The 17,970-nt window shown below is 36.1% G+C and overlaps 1 protein-coding gene across 3 annotated transcripts in view; it reads left to right on the top strand.

The window, feature by feature from the left end:
* The window catches only part of NAF1 (nuclear assembly factor 1 ribonucleoprotein), a 115,345-nt gene that overhangs the window by 33,389 nt on the left and 63,986 nt on the right, over positions 1-17,970 (top strand). The window contains exons 4-9 of one of the 3 annotated variants that reach the window (XM_070371925.1): positions 758-840; positions 4,884-5,044; positions 7,857-7,908; positions 8,887-8,989; positions 15,688-15,720; positions 16,336-17,219. In XM_070371925.1, the coding sequence (XP_070228026.1) occupies positions 758-840; positions 4,884-5,044; positions 7,857-7,908; positions 8,887-8,989; positions 15,688-15,720; positions 16,336-16,799 (896 nt within the window). In that variant the 3' untranslated portion in view covers positions 16,800-17,219. Of the gene's footprint in view, positions 1-757; positions 841-4,883; positions 5,045-7,856; positions 7,909-8,886; positions 8,990-15,687; positions 15,721-16,335; positions 17,220-17,970 lie in introns of those variants that run through there. The other 2 variants (XM_005892192.3, XM_070371926.1) reach the window with 2 other exon arrangements.

Raw genomic sequence — 17,970 nt, 5'->3', positions numbered from 1 at the left:
TTGTTAGTTTGACATTGTGGCACTTAACAAGAACAGGAGAATGTGCTAGACTGGGGGGATAAGCTTTTTGTCTTTTTATTTATTTTATTTATGTATTTTAATTGGAGGGTAATTACTTTACAATATTGTAGTGGTTTTTGCCATGCATGTACATGAATCAGCCATGGGTGTACATGTGTCCCCTGTCCTGAATCCCCCTCCTGCCTCCCTCCCCATCCCACCCCTCAGGGTCGTCCCAGTGCACCTAGGAGTCACATTACTGGGAACTCTATCTTTCTTTCTTCATCTGTTCAGAGGAAAATATTTTTGTGAATTCTTTAACTTTTTCATATATTGGTATGTAATCAGTACTTTTCAGAAAAGGATTTCTAGGGTGAGAAACAAGACTAATTTCTTCTAAAACAGGAGTTATGTGACTAAATGTGATTATTATTTTTTGGATAAAAATTGCTTGAGAAAATGTACACAGCTTGACTTTGTTGACTTTTGACTAATGGGTAATTCCAGCTTTCTGTGAGATTTTGTACTTTAATCTTTTTTCCGAGAATTTTAGCTTTCATATAAAAGAAAATAATGTAGAATATATTTCCTTATGCTACTTGTTTATCCAGGAGGAATGGTTACCAAGGTATATTATCCCACCTTAAATTTCATTTTAAATTATGTGGAGATTAAAGCCTTCTTTAAAGATTCTGATTTGAATTCTGCATTATCTTCTGATTAAATCTTGAAATAATCTATTTTGTTTCATTTTCAGTAATAATTGAATCTATGACTAACGTACCTCCAGTTAATGAGGAGACTGTAATTTTTAAAACTGATCGACAGGCAGCAGGAAAGGTTTGTAAAACAATACTCAATTCCTACTAATTACCCTGTTTCTTTGTTGATTGGATTTTCTGACTTTAGTATCTTAAGTTTATTAGTTAAGTATGTGAGCAATTTAGAGCTCTCAAATTTTAGTACATTCCTGATTTTCTTCAGTAATTTGTGTCTGTCTGTAAATTGGTTTAATTTGTTGTTGTTTTTGTATAGAATTTTTTTCCTGACATTTGTCAGGTTCTTTGCCAGGCAGTGGGTCTGTATTTTGAATAAGACACAGTTCTTCCAGGTACTCAGTTGGGTGCAGGAGACTTTCCAATGCATAATAGTTCATAAACCTTTTTGCTTTTTGTGGCCCTTTGAATAGTGGCTCTTGAAACTTTTTAGACTTTGACTTCCTCACTTGGAAGCTGAGAGTGGAATCTTTTCAAGTGGAAAAAGTTTTAGGTGACACCAGTAAAGTGTCACTGTAAGCACTTTCTGGAGAATTGTGAATATGTACTTTAGTACTGTTATAAGATTAGGTCCCTTTTAACATCCTTACATGCAGGGAACAACCCTGCATGATGGATGGCTGCATTTTACCCAATAGATATATAATTCTGAGTGGTCATCGGAGGACAGAAAATCTTCCAAGATGAAGAATATAAATATCAACCAAGTATTCTCTTTCTGGCAGCAGGGGCAGAGTTTTATTCACCTTGGGATATTCCACTGTGTATAGTTAGAGTCCTTTGTGGATTATATGGGCTAAGTAAATAAGTATTGAGTTGATAACAGACAATTAAGAAACCAGATGTTGTCTCTGGAGAAAACTTATTGGGCTTTACTTTTTCCTAGATAAGTGACAGTTGACATCTTTTTTATTTTAAGAAATAGAAATAATTCGTGTTTAATCCGAAAAAAAGCATTTATTTTGAATTATATTATTAGAGCAACTCACATAATTTTCCCTTTTCTGTGCCTTTTCCTGCTGTTCCATTCTGACAGATTAGAAAGGGATTTGGCTTTTATGAGGGCCATGCCACCCAGCACTGCCTACTTTTTAGGTTGACAGACTAATTTACCAAAATAAATGAGTCTCTTAGAACTGCAAAGCAATCAGTGACAGAATTAATTGGAGTCCAGAGCTAATACTTTTTGGCAATTTTTGAAAAAGTTTGTGAAGAGAAGAAAGACTTTAATACCTGAAGGGTGGTGTTGACTTTTCTCTTTCAAATACTTGGGCTTAATACTTTTGTTTCAAGTATGGGTCTCAGTACTTTTGGTTCAGAGGAAGAAGTACTGAAATACAGAATAAACCCTATTTACTGCTGGTACCTTTGTAAGGGCCTAGAGAGAGTCTAGGGGCTTAGCCTGGGAAGCTGTTGAGAGAGAGGAATGGAGGTGGGTGGAGATGGCTGGGGAGGGGAGCTCTTGAGCACAGGGATGCTGCTGTACCTCTTGGGGAGACCAGGGAGAAGAGGCTAGGGAAACATACTTCCTGCTTTTCTGACTGAATTAAAACTGATTATTTCTATGATTCCTTTTATTTATGACATTCTTCCTTTTCCCTCTCCTTTTCAGTAACAGTAATAATCAGCTACAGTGTCAGATATCTTCGGTATCTTTTTAAATTCACTGAAACTGTAAGGAAATAGAATTATCCTGATTTATTCAGAAATCACAATAGCTAAAAAGGAGCAAAGTGCAATTTATAACGCAGGTGGTCTAATTTTTTTTGCCCCGTCCCATCTCCTTCCTTGTTTCCCACTGATTTAAAGGAGGGCAACTTCAGATTTGAAATTCTGCCTTTTGCACTTTAATCCTAGAAACGATTAGTTCCTGTTGATAATTAATGAATGAATTCCATTTTTAATGTTGAATTCTTATATTAGGGAATTTTTAAAACATTAACAACTTATGCCACCTATAAGTTGGATTTCTTGATCATTGTCTCTACCTTTAGTTTTGAATATTTGTTCGAGTGTTTGTTGTTTTTATTGTTTTTTTGTTTTACTTTTTAACAAATGAGGACTTTTCAGTCAATCAGCAACTGAGGATGTAATAAAATAGGTACTTTTAATGCAGTTGATTTAAATTATTATTTGGAATGTTATTTAATAATTTGCATCAAGAGTTTTAGTAGTAATCATACTTTTGGCTTTGATAGTTCCATCCCTTATGAACTAGTTTTCAGGAATTCTGAAGTACAGAGATTTACAGATAAAGGTGTTCATCATGGCATCATTTCTGAACAAATTGGGAGCTTGTCTCAATATTCTACAATATAAGATAGGTTAAATTCTGCTAGATCTATAAAGGAGTGTTAAATAGCCACAGAAATTATATATTATGAAAAATATATTTAACATGAAAAAAACTAAAACTTTAGGCTTTAAAAGGGAGCAGTAGATCAGTGGAACAGGATAGAAAGCCGGAAAATAAGCTCATGCACTTATGATCAATTAATTTACAATGAAAGAGGCAAGAATAGGCAATGAAGAAAAGACAGTCTCTTTAGTAGGTGGAAAATCTGGACAGCTATATGTAAAGATTGAAATTAGAACATTCTCTAATACCATGTTGCTAAAGTAAAGTCAGAATGGATTGAAGACCTAAATACAAGACAGGATATGATCAAACTTTTAAAGGAAAACATGGGCAGAACCCTTTTTGACATAAATCACAGCAGTGTTTTTTTTAGCTCTGTCTCCTAAAGTAATGGAAGGAAAGACAAAAATAAACAAACAGGACCTGATCAAACTTAAAAGCTTTTACACATTAAAGAAAACCATAGACAAAACAAAAAGCCTGTAGACTGGAAGAAAATATTTGCAATTTATGCTACCAATGGGATTAATTTCCAAAATACACAAATAGCTCATACAAGTCAATATCAAACAACCCAATCAAAAATGAGCAGAAGACCTAAATAGACATTTTTCTAAAGACATACAGATGGCTAAGAGGCACATGAAAAGATACTCAATATCTCTAATTATTGGAGAAATTCAGGTCAACATATACACAATGGATTACTCAGCTATTAAAAAGAAAGCATTTGAATCAGTTTTAATGAGGTGGATGAAACTGGAGCCTATTATACAGAGTGAAGTAAGTCAGAAAGACACCAATATAGTATATTAACGCATATATGTGGGATTTAGAAAGATGGGAATGATGACCCTATATACGAGACAACAAAAGAGATACAGATGTAAAGAACAGACTTTTGGACTCTGTGGGAGAAGGCGAGGGTGGGATGATTTGATAGAATAGCATTGAAACATATATATTATCATAAGTGAAACAGATCGCCAGCCCAGGTTCAATGTGTGAGACAGGGTGCTCAGGGCTGGTGCACTGGGATGACACTGAGGGATGGGATAGGGAGGGAGATGGAAGGGGGGTTCAGGATGGGGAACACATGTACACCCGTGGCTGATTCATGTGACCGTACGGCAAAAACCTCCACAATATTGTGAAATAAGTAGCCTCCAATTAAAAAAAAAATCAAAACAAAAAAACTATAGTGAAGTATTACCTCATACCAGTCAGAATGGCCATCACTAGAAAGTCTGTAGATAATAAACCCTGGTGAGGGTGTGGAGTAAAAGGAACTCTCTTTCACTGTTGGTGGGAATGTAAATTGGTGCAGCCACTATGGACGGTGGTATGGAGGTTCCTTAAAAATCTGTAGAGTTAGTGTATGATCCGGCAGTCTTATTTCTGAGTGTGTATCCAGAGAAAACTATAATTTGGAAAGGTACGTGTATGCCAGAGTTCATAGCAGCACTATTTCCAGTGGCCAACACGTGGAAGCCACGTACATGTCCATTGATAGATGACTGGAATCTGAAAAATCACACACATGCAGTATTGTTTCTGTTTTATGTTTTGTTTTTTTGGTCAAGAGGCTTGTGGGATCTTAATTTCCCAAGCAGGGATTCAACGTGCACCCTCTATATTGGAAAGTGAAGGCTTAACCACTGGACTGCCAGGGAAGTCCCAATAGTATGAACTTTTGAAGTCCTTATTTTACTGTCGAAGGAGAACTTTATGTTTCTTCTCTTTTATAGATATTTGAGATATTTGGACCTGTTGCACATCCATTTTATGTATTACGGTTTAATTCTTCAGAGCATATTGAAAATAAAGGTATTAAAATAAAGGACACTATGTATTTTGCTCCATCAATGAAAGACTTCACCCAGTATATATTCACAGAGAAGCTTAAACAGTAAGTACTTTATTGGCATGTTACTTCTTTGCTTATCTGGTGTTTGTGTTTTAGGAGTAATTCTTAGTGATGTAGTTTCTTGCAGTTATGCTGATATCTGTGTTCCCAAGAGCTCATTTGTCTTCCTGGTAACATCTCTGAAAGCTACAGTTGTTATCAGGTTTTACAAGGTAGAGATCATTTGTATTTTTTGACCAAAATGACAGGATCAACTGGTAAGAGCACATTTGGGCCATATACATTTTCTGAATTTTAATTCATTATCTTTTCCATTATATACTTTCGTGCATATATGTGCTACAACTTTTCCATCGTAAAGAAAGATTTCTTTGGATTGCATCCATAAGCTTCATTATTTAATGCAACTTTATAATTCTTAAAAAGAAAAAAGAAAATGAGTAAATTTTAGGTTGCTTATAAATTGTGAATTTATAGAAGAACATATTTGTGTGTTATGTATCAAGCTGCAATTAACAGAGTTGACTTAACAAGCAAATCAGCGATCTCCATTCTGTCTGTAAATGTGCTGTATGATACCCTGTGGTATGTATCTGGTGATATTTCTTGTTTCCACTGATGAGCTATATATTTGTCAGGTATAAATTTGTTGCCAGATGTTAGCTGTAGAGCTATTTTTATCAGATTTGTTATTATAATTACATAATTAATTTTTGCACAAGCCAGTGGCATATGAATTAAAGTAGAATAACTTTTTCTGTAAATATAAATTGAATGCTTTGGAAGGATGTAATAAATATGAACCAATAAAATGTTGCCCACTTAGGAGTGAAGAAAAATACAGCAAAGGATTGGGGAAGAGATCTTAAATCTGAAAAGATTTTGTACTCAGTTTGACACAAAAGTCCCTTTGAACTCTAACTGTGTTTCAGTTGGAAACTTGAAATACAGGTGAAGCATTAGGAGTGTTGTTTTTGCAGAAGATATCGTGAGTAGTAACTTCAGTGCTTGTCAAACCATGATACCAGTCCCATCTGGGAGAAGGCCTCTTTACCACTTACATACTAAATCCAGTCTGAGTTTTAATATTTGGAAATCTCTGAAATGAGATGAATATTTTGTTCCTGATAATTTGTTAAACTCATGTTTAAGAAAACACAGAAGTACCTACAGGAACTTAAGTTGTTCTTCAGGCTATGTAAGGTTAATTTTTCTAAATAACCATTAACATGAAAGGTGAATTAAATATAGCAAAGTTATAAAAATTTTAATATGCTTTAAAGTCATGCCTTAAATAGCATTTCATTCTGTTTGAATATTAAGTTGTTGCTTTGGATATTCCATATATTAGCTTTAAAGGGGTAAACTATTTTAGCTTAAAATAGATAGGATGAAGAGATTTTTCTGAAGGTGTTTTTAGATAGATTTAGAAGCAGTCTTTGTTCTGATTTGCAAGAACAAGATTTTTTGTCTTTTTTTGCAAAGAAAGAATAAGAAACTAAAGAATCTGGAAATTGAGCATACTTTGCAGAAGCCCCCGCTGATGAAGTCCATTCTGTTCTAGACTGCATTTTTTCTGTTGGTCAAGGGAATTCCTTTCCTTTGAGGTGGAGAAGTTGAACTTATCTCCAGCTTGCCTGCCTTTAGTTGGGTTAATTTAATCTTAGCTTCCCATGAACTTACTCTTGTTAAAGGTGCTGTTGGAAATCTTGCTTGTTCTTTTGTTTAGTAGTTTTTGATTTTCTGTGGTAATGCCCCAGTTGGGGAACTTTTCCCATTTCTGCCTTTAGAAGATTTCATTCTTAGGTCACTTCAGGCCGTGAGATGGTATCCATGCAAAAAGGAGCCCTGGAGCTATGATAAATGCATGGGTAGAAGATAATAATTAAAAATGGAAAAAGTCATTGATAAGGCTTTATGTATAACAACAGAATTCCAAATTAAAACAGTAGAGTAGACTCAGAAAAAAAGATTTCATGTTGTGTGAGCTCACTGACATCTGTAAATTGATTTTAATGGATTAATGGATTAATTAATTCCTGGGAGTTTCATTTATTTTTGAGATTTGGTGTCAAGCAATGAGGACAACATCTACTCCTAATACTTTGTAATATTCTAATGTAATTGAATAACAAATACTGTCAAACTGTGAAATCAGGATCAAACAGATACAATTAAAAATGAGCTGTCAGAAATTATAATAGATCTACATGCTTTTGTTGGTCATAGAGTATAAAACTTTTCACCAAGAAGAGTTAGTGTCCTATTGGATCTTCACAGCTCCTCCTCCCCAAACTCTAGATGCCTTTGTCTCACCCTCTGCTCTGAGAGTCACTCTTGGAACAAGCCTTGCTTACTCATGGAGGATCACTGATAATTCTCAGGTGAATTGAGGAAGAAGCATTTCATGTTGTGATCTCTATTGTTGAACCTGTAAAGTCTTACATAAGGAAATACCTCATATTCCCTTTTCGTGTCCTTGGCATCTGAACGTCTGATGGTGGTCTTGGATAGGTATTTACTGAAGGAGGTTTATGAGCTGAGCTCAGGTATTACGAGAGTATCAGTCAGAGTCAGAGCACCTGGAGCTGCTGAAGAATTGCAGAACCACTTTGCCCTGCACAGCGTGGTGTTGACTTCTCATTCTGATTCTCCACTCCTAATATATATGTGTGCTTTTCCCACATTTTCTTAAATAAAGAACAGAGAAATGAACCTTTATTCTTTTCTCTTATTGTCTTATAAGATTGAGCTTAGGTCTTTTGCTTTTTTATTTTCCATGCTATTAGGTTATAAGCACTTAACAGAATCTTAATAAGTACTTTGACCCTTTGACCTTTGTTTGTTCCCCTAGGGATAGGGGATCAGATGCATCATGGAAGAATGATCAAGAACCACCACCAGAGGTAAGTGTCTTTTCACACAGTATTTGAGAAAGGAAGACAGGACTCAGTCTTATACATCCCTCATTCCTGACCTGAAGGATGTCCTCGAAACTGCTCACTAGTCACACTGCCTTCTGCCAGCCCGCGTGCTCTCCCCTCCCTCTGACGCCTTTTATACCTCACAATTAGAGATTGTGGTCATTTCAGAAAAAAATATTTTCAATCACATTTTAATTATTATCAGATTATCATTTTCCTTATAGTGTCCTGTTTTTATCAATTTTGTTGATACCTGGTAAAGGCAAAATTATCATTTAAAATATTTTTTTTTAGTTTAGTATATTCACCACATGGGACATGAAGATGTTTATTGATGGTACTTTTAATAAGCTACTTTTCTTTTGGAGGTAGAAAATAATTACAGTCTGCCTACTTCTCCATTTTTTACAGGATACTCACCTTCCTAAAAAGAGTGTTCTTTTTCTTGTCAGCAATAATAATTTACATTTCAATGTAGCTTGATATATATGGTCTTTATTAAAACATGAAAATTACAGCAATGAGTATATACATTCTTAAAAATAGCATGAATTTATACTTTTGCATTTTTATAAAACAAAAATACAATTATAAGAGAGTTTTTTAATGTGCTCATAAGTTCTGATGAAGTTTCTCAGTTTTGTAAATTCTTGATATTTATAGATTTAACTTTGGTCATTGTAGATTCTCAAGCAGTGCTAAAGGTTCATGATCTGTGTTAATTTGTGATTTTGCTGACGCTGTGTGAGTCAGTGGATGCCCACTTAGAGGATTACGCAATCAGAAGCAGTCCTATTTTAGCATTCACATTGCCACGGCATTATGCCTTCTGATTTGTGTCATGTGTACATGTATTAACTTTCAGGGTCACTTAAATAAGTGCTTTATTCTCTTTACCTCTGATAATGTACCATTGGATTGGTAAATGCATATGACATAAATCTATTTTTTTCGTGTAAGGCCTTGGATTTCAGTGATGATGAAAAGGAAAAAGAAGCCAAACAGAGGAAAAAATCTCAGATTCAAGGTCGGAAAAAATTCAGATCTGAATTTAATGAACCTGGTGAGTTAAATGTAGAAAATGTGCATACATGTTAAGTCTCTTCTGTTGTGTCCGACTTTTGCGACCCCAGGGCCTGGAATCTGTTAGGCTCCTCTGTACATAGAATTCTCCAGGAAAGAATACTAGAGTGGGTTGCCGTGCCCTCCTCAGCATTCAGTTCAGTCTAGTCACTCAATCGTGTCTGAAGCAAAATCACAAATCACAAATTAGCAACCCCATGGACTGCAGCACACCAGGCTTCCCTGTCCATCACCAACTCCGAGTTTACTCAAACTCTTCTCCATTGAGTTGGTGATGCCATCCAACCTCTGTCATCCCCTTCTCCTCTTGCCTTCAATCTTTCCCAGCCTTAGGGTCTTTTCCAATGAGTCAGTTTTTCCCATCAGGTGGCCAAAGTATTGGAGTTTCAGCTTTAGCTTCAGTCTTTCCAATGAATATTCAGGACTGATCTCCTTTAGGTTGGATCTCCTTGCAGTCCAAGGGACTCTCAAGAGTCTTCTCCAATACCACAGCTCAAAAGCATCAATTCTTCAGTGCTCACCTTTCTTTATAGTCCAACTCTCACATCCATACGTGACTGCTGGAAAAACCATAGCCTTGACTAGACAGACCTTTGTTGGCAAAGGGATGTCTCTGCTTTTTAATATATGTCTCTGCTTTTTAATATGCTGTCTAGGTTGGTCATAGCTTTTCTTCCAAGGAGCAAGCATCTTTTAACTTCATGGTTACAGTCACCATATGCGGTGATTTTGGAGCCCCAAAAGATAAAGTGTCACTGTTTCCACAGTTTTCCCATCTATTTGCCATGAAGTGATGGTACCGGATGCCATGATCTTAGTTTTCTGAATGTTGGGCTTTAAGCCAACTTTTTCACTCTCCTCTTTCACTTTCATCAAGAGGCTCTTTAGTTCTTTTCTTTCTGCCATAAGGGTGGTGTCATCTGCATATCTGAGTTTATTGATATTTCTCCCGGCAATTTTGATTCCAGCTTGTGCTTCGTCCAGTCCAGCGTTTTTCATGAGGTACTTTGCGTATAAGTTAAATAAGCATGGTGACAGTATACAACCTTGATGTATGCCTTTCCCTATTTGGAACCAGTCTGTTGTTCCATGTCCAGTTTTAACTGTTGCTTCTTGACAGGTCAGGTGGTCTGGTATTCCCATCTCTTAAAGAATTTTCCACAGTTTGTTCTGATCCACACAGTCAAAGGCTTTGGCATAGTCAATAAAGCAGAAGTAGATATTTTTCTGGAACTCTCTTGCTTTTTCGATGATCCACTGGATGTTGGCAATTTGATCTCTGTTTCCTCTGTCTTTTCTAAATCCAGTTTCAACATCTGGAAGTTCATGGTTCACGTACTGTTGAAGCCTGGCTTTGAGAATTTTGAGCATTATTTTGCTAACGTGTGAAATGAGTGCAGTTCTGTGGTAGTTTGAGCATTCTTTGGCACTCCTAAGTGTAGTATATAGTATTTTTAATCTTCATTTACATCTGTATAAATTGCTCAGTAAGAAAACTGAGGGAGCTATCTAGGGGTTTTCTTGTACTTTCTGGCATCTGCCAGTATTGGAGGCATCACACAGCATGGGGTGGGGTGTGGTAGGAGAGGAACAAGGGACACTCGGGTAGTTTTCAAGCTTGGGGGTGTAAAAAATGGCCCCTTGGGATAAAAAGTAAAAGAATCATTTGTGTTTATCAGTCCTTTTTTTTTTTTTTTCAAGAAACCTGTTTGCTTCCATTTTTAGAATTAAATGATACAGTGCTTAAGCTAAAATCAAGGTGTTTTGTTAGCTTTTAACACCAGTGCAGTCACAGAAGAAGGTCCTCATGTTGCCTTGTTATATCCACACCCCTTTCCTTTCTTCTTCCGTTTCCTCAACTCCCAACAGGCACTCATCTGTGTGCCATTTCTGTGATATATTTTGTCCTGTCAAGAATGGTTCATATAAATTATCAGTTGGGTTTTGTTACTGAGCATATTTTTCTGGAAATCATCTAGATTGTTGTATGTATAATAAGTATGTTTTCATTCCAGGGTGGTGGTCTGTGGTATGAGTATACCGCAGGTGGTTTAACCATTCATCCATTTAAGGGCATTTGTGTTGTTTACAGTTTTGGGTTTTATGAATAAAGCTGCTTTATACATTTGTGCACAGATTTTTATGTGAACACAAATGTTCACATTTCTCTGGGATAAATGCCCAAGAGTACAGTTGGGTTATATAATACAGTTGACAAGTGAACAACTTTGGGGTAAGGGGCACTGACATCCCCCTCCCTTCCATGCAGTTGAAAATCTGTATGACTTAAAGTTGGCCCTCTGTACCCATGGTTATACATCCATGGATTCAGCCAAGCATGGATTGTATAGTATGTTTTTATTGAGAAAAATCTGCTTAAAGGTGGACCTATGTAGTTCAAACCTGTGTTATTTAAGGGCCCACTGTAGTTCCATGTTTAGTTTCTTGAGAGTCTTTCATATTGTCTTTCCTGTGGCTTTACCACTTTACATTCTTATCCCTAGTGTATGAGTTGCCCAGTTTGTCTGCATTCTCACAAGCATTTGTCATTGTCATCATTTTTTATTTTAGCCATTCTAATCAGTATGTGAATGATACGTAGTTGTGATTTTAACTTGGATCTTCCTAATGGCTAGTGATACTGACCAGCTTTCCATGTGTTCATTTGCTATCTATATCCCTTCAATGCTTTTTTGTTCATATTGTGCCCATTTTCTGATTGTATTTCTGCTTTACTCTTGAGTTATGAGAGTTTATATTTAATTGCTAATATTTCTTTAGCTTGAGTTTTCATCATTATAAAGGAGCTTTGCAGAATGAAATTTTTTTGTTTTGATGAAGCCCAATTTATCTGCTTTGCTTTGATGGAGTCTGAGAATTCCTTTCCTAGACTTACATTCCAAAGATTTTCTCTTTTTTATTTCCTAAAAGTTTTCATAATTATTTTTAGCCATTTTAATTCCTTTGCCTTTCCATATGACTTTTGAAATAAACTTCCCTATATTGACAGAAGTCTTACTTGGATTTTGATAGAAATTGGATTGAACCTGTGTATTGGTTTGGGGAGAATTGACGTCTTAACTGGATTGAGTCTTCTGTTCCACAAACATGGTATACATCTCCATTAATTTAGATTTTTTTAAAATTTCTTTCACCAGCATTATGTAGTTTACAGAACGTAAGTTCTGTACATCTTTTATTATATATACACCTGAGTATTTCAATTTGGGGGAAATCATTGTAACTGCTATTGCATTTTTAATTTGTGTTCATGTGTTCGTTTCTAGAATATAGAAATAATTATTGTTCGTATGTTTAGCTTGTGTCTTGTGGCTTTGCTGAACTCATTAGTTCTAGGAGTTTTTCTCCTGAGATTTCAATGTAGACAGTTATGTCAGTGGCAAATAGAAATAGTGTTTGTCTTTTCCCTCCCAATCTGTATGCTTTTTTAGCTCTCTTTCAGTTCTGAATTGGCTGTAATATCTGGCACTATATTCAGTACGTATGTTTTATTCCTGATCATAGAAGGAAACATTCAGTATTTCACCATTAAGTATAATATTAGGTATAGTGTTACTGTAGGTGTTCTTTATCAAGTTGAGGAAATTTCTGTTTAGTCTTCTGTCTAGTCGTCCTAAACATTTTTTCAGAAATCACGAATAATAATTTTGACAATTATTTTTCTGCATTGATTGATAATATCACATGACTCCTTCATTAACTTGTTAATAAAGTAGATTACATTGGTTTTAGAATATTGAATGAGCATCACTGGAATAAACCAGTTAGCCATGGCGTGTAATTCTTTGTAAATATTGCTGAATTTTGCTTATATTTTGATAAAGATTTTTATGTTTATATTCATGAGAGGTATTGGTCTAGTTTTCTTTCAGACTATTTTTAACTGGTTTTATTGTCAGCAGAGTAGTTTCATAAAAATGAATTGAGATTTTCTGTTTTTGGTATACTTGAAAACATTATGTAGACTTGCTGTTAATTTTTTATATTTGGTAAAAAAAAAATCTCCAGTGAACCACTTCAGACTGGAGATAGCTTTTTGGGGAGACTTAATTACAAATTCAGTTTACTTAATAGTTTACTTACTTTTCCATGTTGGATAGGTTATAGTAGCTTTTATTTTTCAAGGAGTTGGTCCATTTCATCTAATTTGTCAAATTATGTATGTAGAGTTGGTTTGCAAGATTGTCTTCATTTTGATGTCTTTGATATTCATCATTTGTGGCTTGTATTTTTTCAGTTTTGCTTAGAAGATAGCAAATTATATTGATCTTTCACAGAGCCAATTCTTTGTTATTGATTTTTATTTATTATTTTTCTATTAGCATTTGCATTCTTTTAACTCTTTATCATTAACTTTCTACTGCTTGTTTTGAGTTTATTTTGTTTTGGTTTTTATAGATTCTTAAGGTGGGAGTTCGGAGAAGGCAATGGCACCCCACTCCAGTACTCTTGCCTGGAAAATCCCATGGATAGAGGAGCCTGGTGGGCTACAGTCCATGGGGTCGCTGAGAGTCAGACCCGAATGAGTGACTTCACTTTCAGTTTTCACTCTTATGCATTGGGGAAGGAAATGGCAACCCACTCCAGTGTTTGTGCCTTGAGAATCCCAGGGACAGGGGAGCCTGGTGGGCTGCTGTCTGTGGGGTCGCACAGAGTCGGACACAACTGAAGCGACTTACCAGCAGCAGCAGCAAAGTGGGAGTTTATGTTATTAAAGACTTTACTCTTTGAATCTGTTCCACAGATATTCATACATTTTATTTATTGTGATTTAGCTTAATGTTTCTTTGTTTTTATTCCTCTTGACACAGTCTCTTGGACCAATGGATAATTTAGAAGAGTATTATTTAGTATTTTCTCTATCCTTAATGATTTTCCATCTAGTTATCTTGTCAGTTGTTGAGAGAGAGCATGTGGTTGGTGCATACACATTTAAGATGGCTAAATCTTCTTGGTAGGTGACCCTTTTATCATAAAATGTCCCTATTCTGAAGCCTGTTTTATCTGATCTTATTATAATTAGTTATATTGCATATTGTAGCTTGTTCCATTCTCTTACATTCAACATGACTATCACTTGAAATAAGCTTTTTACAGACTATAGTTGTTTTCTAATCCACTCTGCCAACTACTGTGTTTTGATTGGTATATTTAGACCATTTATATTTAATGTAATTATTGATATGTTTGGGCTTAAATCTGCCCTTTTCTGTATTCTTTCTAATTTTTATTTCTCTGTTGTCTTTCTTCTGCCTTCCTGTGGTTATAAATTGTTTTACAATTCTGTTTGCATTTATCTGCAGTGTTGATTGTATGAGTATAGCTTTTTCAGTGGTTCGTTTAGGTCTTTAATTATCACAATCTACTGTTGTTGTTTTACAACTAGAGTGCAATCTATGACCGTGAATTTTAAATCATTATAACTAGGCTCTAACACAACTTTATTAGTCAAAATTGCAACTGTTAAAATGAACACATTTTCCCAACTAGAAGAAACAAGTTTGTTTATTCCTGTAACATAAAAATCTGTCCTTTGGGATTCAACAAACTCTTGGAAAGCATTTTCTGCCTTGTGCTGTGGAAGCATTTTCTGTGCAAAAAGTTGTCGAGCTACTTGAAGAAGTGGTCCTCAGTTGGCGAGAGGTTTTGTGAATATGGTAGATGAGGCAAAACTTCATAGCCCAATTCATTCAACTTTTGAAGCGTTGGTTGTGTGACGTGTGGTTGGGCATTGTCGTGGAAAAAGATTGAGCCCTTTCTGTTGACCAGTGCTGGCTGCAAGTGTTGCGGTTTTCAGTGCATCAGTTCGATTTGTTGAGCATACTTCTCAGATGTAATGGTTTCACTGAGATTCAGAAAGTTGTAGTGGATCAGACCGACAGCTGACCACCAAACAGTGACCATGACCTTTTTTTGGTGCAGATTTGGCTTTGGGAAGTGCTTTGGAGCTTCTTGGTCCAGCCACTGAGCTGATCATTGCCAGCTGTTGTGTAAAATCCACTTTTCATCGCATGTCACAATCTGACTGAGAAATGGTTTATTGTTGCTGCATAGAATTAAAGAAGATAACACTTCAAAACAATGACTTTTTTTTTTTCAGTCAACTCATGAGGCAGCCACTTACTGAGCTTATTCATCTTTCCAGTTTGCTTCAAATGGCAAATGACCATAAAATGGTTGATACTGAGTTCTTTAGCAACTTCTTATACAGTTGTTAAGAGGATCAGCTTTGATGATCCTCAGTCATTGTCAGCTTCCAATACCCAGCCACTGCACTCTTCATCTTCAAGCCTCCTTTGCAAAACTCCTTGAACCACCACTGCACTGTCCATTAGTAGTTGCTGGGTCAAATGCATTGCTGATGTTGTGAGTTGTCTCTACTGCTTTATGACCCATTTTGATCTCGAATAATAAAATTGCTTGTATTTGCTTTTTGTCAAACATCATTTCTCCAGTCTAAAATAAATATAAAATAAACAGCAAATAATAAGTCATTAGGGAAAAAACATAAAGTGAGAAATATGCATTTAATGATGTGTAACATAACCACATTTATTTAAGAATGTATTCCAATGTGAAATGGCAAAAGTTCAACAATGCAAAACCACAGTCACCTTTGCACCAACCTAATACGTTGTTTTGTTCTTTTGGGGAAAGGAAGGAGGTTGCATTATTACTGTTTACGTCCAGGTGAGTATAAGAGTTAAGCTTTTCTTTTTAGCTTCAGTTGACATCTGAGCCTGGGGCTGTCTCATTACTCCTGGGCACAGGCAGGCCTCCTTTTGTGTCTGCTGAATGTAAGAGTGCCTCATTACTGCTCCTGACACTATTGGGACTGGCCTTGTTATGCTGGGCAGTGATGAATGTCTTGACTGTCCTGGGTTTTCTCTGACTCCACTGCAAGTGCAGGAAGTGGAGGAAGGCTTTTAGGGAGTTATTGCCAGTAGAGACAAAAGTCTATGTTCCCCATGTGATCTGCATTGTCATTGAGGGGACGTGCTGACTGGCTCCCTGCTCAGCCTCTTTGACCACCTTTGAACATGTGAGTGGAAGTGGTGTCCAGTTTTCTGTATGGTATTTGGCTGAAATCAAGTGGTTATTGTCTCAAAGTTTTATCTTGATAAACTTTCCCTCTCCTGATCCTCTGACCTTTAGGATTCATTTAAAGTTGATCATTGTAAGCCTTACAAAATTATAACAACTGTAAGATATACTGGAAGTTAAGGCATTCCTGAAATTTTAAACACTGTATTTTGATGTATGAAAATTAATTTTAATTTTGTCTTTATGCTCTTTCCTTCAAAGGTGAAGATTTTGCAGAAGTACATCACAATTGGAATGTTCATAGCTCTGCTTCAGAGCATTCCAAAGGATATCATAACAGAGAATTCACAAGAGGATTTTCCCAGGGTAGATATCCTCAATCTTGCCCTAGCAGGCCCCCACCTCCACAGTTTTATAACGCAGAACACATGGTCCCTCAGGACCCTTCAGGATTTGCGCCACAGAGACAGGATAGCCCCATGATGCCACAGTATCCCTTCCCTCCTCCAGGGTTTGACATGCATAACTTCTCCCTCCCTCCCCCCCCACCCCCCCCACCTCCACCGCCTGCCTCTGCAAACATGGGCTGGGCTGCCCCTGCTGTGGCCCCTCACCCGATAATCCCCCTGCCCTACTCGCTAGCCCCACCTCCGCCCCCGCCACCCCTGCCTCTGCCCTCCTCTTCTGGAGATGGTAATTCTGCTCATTTTGGACCTTACTATTAGGTTGATCTGATCTGATACATTCCTGAGAAATGTGGACTTTTATGTACACACATGCATATATATGTGGAAGCATTTTTTAAAAAGAGATTATAGAGCTAGATTTTTAAAGCATTGTAAATTAAAAAATAGTTCCTTCAGTTTTAGGTTGATATGTATTGTAACCTTTATGAAAATTTAATGTTAAACTTGTGGCGGGAATCCAATTATGTAATATTTAATTAATTCTTTGAACCTTGCCTAATTAAATAGTATGCCTCAGTTTAATAATCTGGGGCACCTTTCATCATGGATTAAAATATATTGACCATACTGATTATCTTCTTGGTATATCTGAAAATAAAATGTTAAGTCCTATTGAAAGCCTTTAAAATAAACTATTTTTATAAATATATTTTAAAAATTGACTCTGGTTGTAAATGCAGTTTACCAATAAATTAAAATGTACCTTTTTTTTTTTTTTTTAAAGCAGGTGAAAATACAGAGAAGAAAAGCATTATTATGTCTTGGCAGAAGTCATGTGTATAATTAAAGTTAATATTTATTTATTTTGCATTGACAGGCTTTCCATTATCTGTGCAGATTTCCATTATTCAGGCATGATCCAGTAAACTTTACTGTTTAACTGCTTAAAGAGACACAAAGAGTATTCACAGTAAAATGCATTATTCATTCACAGTAATGTGCATTTACCAACAGCAAGGAGACTTGTGTGTCCATATGGATTTCCCAGATTCTTGGATGCCTGGCACAGATTAAGTGCTTAAAAAAAAACCTATTAAATGACAGACTGAATGTAGACTTTTAATTAAATAACCAGTGAATGTTATTTTACATGATTATTCATGAAACATAAGTGTAAGGAAATCTTAGAATTTTAGAGATAGAAGAGGCTTTAAAAGTAGCCTAGAGTAGTCCTAATTTACTAACCTTGGAGCAGCCTAAGGACTCCAGAGAAGTCAAGTCACTAAGGTTGCCAGTGAGGCAGCAAGAAGATAAACTGAATTCTGATCTTCAGACCTGTACTTAATATTAAATTGGTGTTTTCCAATCTTTCATTCCTTGGCAGTCTTAGAAAATAATACTTGTTTGCTGGTTAGGGTAACCGGGTAATTTATCACAAGCATGTGGATTCTAGTTGCAGGTCCCCATTTTCTTCCCCCTCCCCCCACCA

The sequence above is a fragment of the Bos mutus genome, chromosome 6, assembly GCF_027580195.1.
Source record: "Bos mutus isolate GX-2022 chromosome 6, NWIPB_WYAK_1.1, whole genome shotgun sequence".
Classification (NCBI taxonomy): Eukaryota; Metazoa; Chordata; class Mammalia; order Artiodactyla; family Bovidae; genus Bos; species Bos mutus.
The sequence above is the reverse complement of the archived record's forward strand: the minus strand, read 5'-3'. Positions and strand labels throughout refer to the sequence as shown.